The 5,727-nt window shown below is 43.8% G+C and overlaps 1 protein-coding gene across 2 annotated transcripts in view; it reads left to right on the plus strand.

Annotated features, from left to right (window-relative positions):
- Positions 1 to 4,894, plus strand: part of pard3ba (par-3 family cell polarity regulator beta a) — a 156,996-nt gene extending 152,102 nt beyond the window's left edge. For both annotated transcript variants that reach the window (XM_061032381.1, XM_061032382.1), the window contains one exon: positions 2,807 to 4,894. In XM_061032381.1, coding sequence (XP_060888364.1) covers positions 2,807 to 3,188 — 382 coding nt within the window. In that variant the 3' untranslated portion in view covers positions 3,189 to 4,894. The remainder of the gene's footprint in view (positions 1 to 2,806) is intronic.
- Positions 4,895 to 5,727: the final 833 nt, after the last annotated feature.

A 5,727-nucleotide genomic window follows, 5' to 3' on the forward strand; every position in this document is an offset into this window, starting at 1 on the left:
GTTATGAAACAGTAGAAATCCATCACCTTCCTGAAGAAAAAAAAAAACCTAAACATGAGCTGAAACAAGGCCACACTACACACAGCTACCAGGCCATGCAAAGGTCAAAGGTCATTGTACCAAGGCAGCACAGGAATTTATCCCACTTCATTAATCACATAGACATCCAGGAAAATGAGACAAAGAAGGTATTGAAGGCTGCATTCACACCTGTTTTCACACTCCTTTTCTTCTTTGCTGTTGTTGAAGTATTTAACAAAATAATTGATACAGAAATCTGTTAGTCAGAGTTTTAGAAGTTGGCTCAGAAGAACAAGACATGATCATATAAGTGGGAAGAAAAAACACTCAAAATAAACAGGAAAATGTCTCCGGCAAAGATTTCCATGATTACCAGTAAAAACAAAAATGTGTCTAATACTAGAAGATATGTCCGAGTGGTTATCTTTCATGCTGTCATGTTAACGTGCCATCATCTCAAAACAATACATTTCTGTATGCAAATGAAGCCGCACAGCTGCAGAAAACATGAGCACGCCCCTCAGCTACAAAGAACAGATTGTTAGCACGAGTAAACAAATATGAGAAACCCATGACGCTTTTTTATAACCCATTCGACTTCAAACATCTGATGAGACGAGACACAAATAACACTTTAAAACAATTGAATATCGTATTATGATAATAAGGGAAAAGAAGACGTTTAAATGCTCAAACATAAAGTGTGCCTCAATTTGTCTTTTTGCAGTGCGTAAATCTTCCATCTGAGCAGTGAACACTGTACTAAAGGCTTTCTCTTAATGAATTTACTGCTGCTCACATCACCACTATGCCCCGATTATTACCTTGAAGGCGCTCAGAACAGCTCTGCGGATGAGGAAGAGGAGGTGCGGCGACGACAGAGGTATTTAAATAACAGAGTGCATGAGGAGGAGGAGGTCACAGAGGTGATGGAGGGAAAGAGAGAAAGATGAATATTCAAGTGGAAAATGTGGAAATTGAAGATCACAGAGGGGGAGGGGGGGGGGAGGATTGCTGGCGGAGTTTCCTGGGTGGCCCTGAGACGGTTTAGGACCCAGGTGTTCCCCTTCCTCTCTCCCCCTTCATCACTCCATCCTTCTTTCTCTCTCCGTCTCTGAGCCTCCCCTGGTGGCCTTCAGCATTTAATCTGGATTAATGAGGAAGTTGACCTTCGTCTCCCCGGCTCTTTCCCTCTCCTGAGCTGAGCTGTACATGCAGGAGTGTATCGCTTCCCTCCACATCTGCTCCTTTCTTTCCGCGTCTTAATTCCGATTCAATCTTCTTTTCTACCTCTCGGATTGCTCCTTCTTCTTTTTCTGTTTCCTGTGTTTCCGCCGTTCCTCTTTCCTTCCTTATCTCAAGCCTTTTGAACGTGCATGTGTGCACGTGTCCGTTCTCTGCTGACTGACAAGGCGGTGCTGTTCATTCCTGAGACCACCTGTGTATCCTGTCCCACCGCGCCTCTGTTTGGGTGGTCAGAAAACACACTCTCACACACACACACACATAAAGAAATCCACCTCACGTCAGTCCCTGAATATCCTCAAGGGAAGCCCGCTCACGCACGCACACACACACACACACACACACACACACACACACACACACACACACACACACACACAGACGCATGGAAGCTGTGTGTAATCTGTGGTGAGTGAGTCGCTCTAATTCACCAGTCAACAGGTGCTGAGCGGACGGGGGAGACGCGGGGATACGATTGCAGAACAAGAGAGAGGCTGTAAGCTCGGTGCTTCTGTTTAATGACTACAGTGAGAGTCTCCGGTGAAGGGGCGGGGCGGGGCGGGGCGGGGCGGGGAGGAAACGTCTGAATGTGTTCGGGCCGCTTCCGGTCGCCGAGTGATGCGGTTACGATTGAAACTGTCGCAAGAAAGTGAAAGCACCGGTAATGTTTGTTAATTCATCAGAAAAGGTCTGAGTTGAAGATCCCAGATTACACCTCGCCACCAACGTTCCATGCTTGGGTCTGCGGCGGGACTTGAACCCTACAGACCCACCAGTCACATATGAGCACAGAGCGTACATGCAGTGGTAGACCAGCGACTCCCGTGTCCTCCACGTAAAGATGTTGAAAGGGAAACTTTCCCCTCTCAGCCAGGCCTGATGCAGCTCTGACTTTTAGATTCGCTGACTCGCTCGACATGTGTGTCACTGAGATCTGGAAACAGCTCATAAGATGGAAAACATTTGAACGGTGCCTGTGAAAGGTGAGCACCCACCCCCCCTCCCCTCTTTATCTTTATCCTCTTTTACTTTCCCTCCTGTCCCCTCTCTTCCTCTCTCTCCTCCCGTCTCCCCCGAGTCCCGCGTGTCGCCTTACCCGGGGGTTTAGCCCCTAATCACCCGGAGCTAGTGGGAGGGAATCGGAGACTTCCAGCTGGCTGCCTCGTTACTGCGGACCCCCTGAGACACACACACACACACACACACACATTCCTCCACACACAAGCTAAACACACACTCACTCCTCATATATGCTTACCAAGGCATTTGCTGTTATCTCTTGGCATCTCTCCATCCACGTCTCCCCCACAACTCGATCCTGCCAAGGCCACGTAAACTGAATAACAGGAGGAGGCTTACACTGAGGGGGGGCGGATCTTCAGCACTTCAAACCAGTTTAAACCAGTATTAAATACTGTCTTCCTCTGTATTCTCAAGCATGCAAAATGTACTTAAGACCATCATAACCAAGACCAAGTCCAGACAGAGACCCAGATCAAGCTCAAATACAACAACATAATATTTGTTGTTTCTCTTTCAGGAGGGATCCGTATGATTACCCTACCCACTCCAGACCTGTACCGAGAGAGCCGGCCCCCCAGTACCAGGACCCCAATGTTTCAAGCCGTGTACCGCCCCACCAGGTCCAAAACAACCAGCGCTACTACCCGTCATCTCCCCTCCCCGGGCAGCAGCACCGCGCCGCAGTGAGGCAGGACGTCCCTCCTTCGCCCAGCGACGGCCGCAGGGGCCGCCAGTACTACGAGGCCGTCGGAGGGCGAGGAGACGGATACCGACAGGCCAGCCCCGGACGCTACATCAGCCCCGAGAGGAACCGCGACACCAGCCCGGAGCGCTACGGCTACGGAGACGAGCGACAGCCCGATCCTCGGAGGAAGAACCCCATGATAGGTGCAGTTTGAGGTAGAGCAGCCAGTCACACAAAAGAAAAGAGAAACTCATAATAACATTATGGAGACATGAACGACCTTTATGTGAATTCACCTGATCAGGAGCCGTTAGAGCGAGTAGGATGCTACATGAGGCTTCTTATTTACAGAGCTAAGGCTACACTGAACAAGCTGAAGGACTTTTTGTACATAGACAAGTGAGCTAATGTTCATAACTACAGGCAGGATTTTATCATGTAGAGCTGATATTAAATGAAAGGCAGTTCCTGCGTCTCCATAGCAACGTCATTTAAACTTGTATAGATGAACTCTATTCCAGCACACAGGGCGGCCATGCTTCTTTTTGCACAAGCTGGTCAAACTACAGGAAGTTTAGAGGGGATCGCCTCGAGAGGAGTCACAGGTTAGCTGGAGTGGACAAACAGGAAAAGGAAGTAACACTCCTGTGAAGTATCTGACTTCCTGTATGTCCTGCAATCACACTTTGGTCTCTGGTTTTATTTTTTTTGTCTTTTTGATTATTTGGACGTGGATGAACAATTTACTGTATATGTGTGAAACTTATAAATTAAAAAAAATGTACGACAAAGCATTAGAGCCACATTAAAGACATGAAAACAGAGATTTTCAAAATAAAGTCAGGAGTTTATGATAAAGTTGGAAATTACTGGAGAAGAAGTTGTAAAATTAAGAGAATAAAGTTTTATGTTTATGAGAAAAGAAGACAAAAATAAAGCGGTCATATTAACGTTATCTTACATTTTATTTTGAAAGGGGATATCAAAGAGCAGTCGGCTTATATTCACTCATTTTAACTTTAAGCTTAACTTCACATGATGCCCCGTGTTCCTCGGTTCAGCACAGACGATAGACGGCTCGAGATATTCTCCTTCAGAATCACTTTGAGGACTTTATTCTCTTAACTTGAAGGATGTCATCTCCAAGTCTTATAACTTTCTCCTCATAATTTGAGAATTTTAACCTCGTGATCATGTGACTTTATTATCATAGTATTTGGAATATATATCCTCGTAATGTCACGACTTTTTGTCTTGTATTTGGAGGACTTTATCCCCTCAATCTGCAGACTTTATTCTCATCATTTTATGAATTAATCTCCAAATCTGACAATTTTCTCCTCACGTTATTCACATAATTTAACATTTTTTACCTTGTAATCTCCTGACTTTATTCTCTTTATATTACGGCTTTATTCTCATAGCATCAGGACTATTTTCTCTTAAATTAACAACTTTAATCTTGTTGTTTTATAATTTATTTCTCCAACGCAACGACTTCATTCTTGTTAGTTTAAGAACTTTATTCTCTTAAATTGAGGTCTTTATACTCGTGATACCTCCACTTCTTTACTGTTTACTTCACAACTTCATTCATGTAATTCTATAATTTATTATTCAAATGAAACCAACTTTATTCCCTGATTATTACGTCGTGATTCTGGAAATCCTGTCCCTGTTTTTGTCTCTAAAATGTCTCTGATGGTGTGTTGTAAAGAAACCCCTTTGTGATGTTTTTGAACATGAAACATGAAATGACGCAGCACATCGAATAAAAAGCAGTTTCACATTTTAACCTTTGACATGTCGTTACCAGATTCGCTGCACTGAAAACGAACTGAGCGGTGCTTTGATTTCAACATGCTGTCACATAAAACTCTTTTATACACATATTTTGCATTAAATATCTTGAAAGCCTGAGCGCGTGCCGCCTTCCGTCTTTTCATTTCATGTGCATATTCAAACTGCAGCGTCAAACTAGGACAACGCCATGACTCATCACTTTAAACACTCATTATGATATCCTGCTTAATTTCTGCACGCTCGCTCTGCAGACACATTCGCCCCGCGAGATGACTGATAAGAGTAGCCGGCGTTCTGATAATGACTAAATCATCCTCCACAATTAGAGGCTGGGAAATCTCCACTAGAAAATGATTAGTGCCCAATTTGCTCTCAGAAATAAAGATGGCACTGATTGGTGGAATTAGACTTGAAATGAGGAATAATTAGAACGGGGGAGAAGGCTTTTTATTTTTTTTTCTTATCAGTTAGTGTTTAATTAGCGGTGAGGCCAGCAGGGACCGGGCCTCTGCTGATCCGTCTCGTCTCTGCATCACTTTGACCGATTCCTCGCTGAGCAGGAGAAGACCTTTCCCATCAATACATACTCTTAATAATATAATAATAATAATTTTTCATTTATTTATATCTGATAGAACCAATGTCAATCCAGTTTATCAATCACTCAAGCTTCATGTATATAAGAAGCACCTTTTGTACAAATCAAATGCAATTTAAAGTGTTTTAAAGCGACTGAAAAACTAAAAACAAAACATGAAATAGTGACAAAACATGGTCGAAACCAGAATGGATTTAGAGGTAGAGAAGTAGAGGCTAATGCACACCAATAGGAAATAACATATATTTAATTAAAACAATAAAAAATGTCACCAGATGTTTTTAAGAGCGGGAGGATCTGAGGGGCCGCCCCGGTTCTTAAACTAAAAGCATCTCTGAGATGTAGTCCCGTG

Source organism: Labrus mixtus, chromosome 24 (assembly GCF_963584025.1).
Source record: "Labrus mixtus chromosome 24, fLabMix1.1, whole genome shotgun sequence".
NCBI classification, from domain to species: Eukaryota; Metazoa; Chordata; class Actinopteri; order Labriformes; family Labridae; genus Labrus; species Labrus mixtus.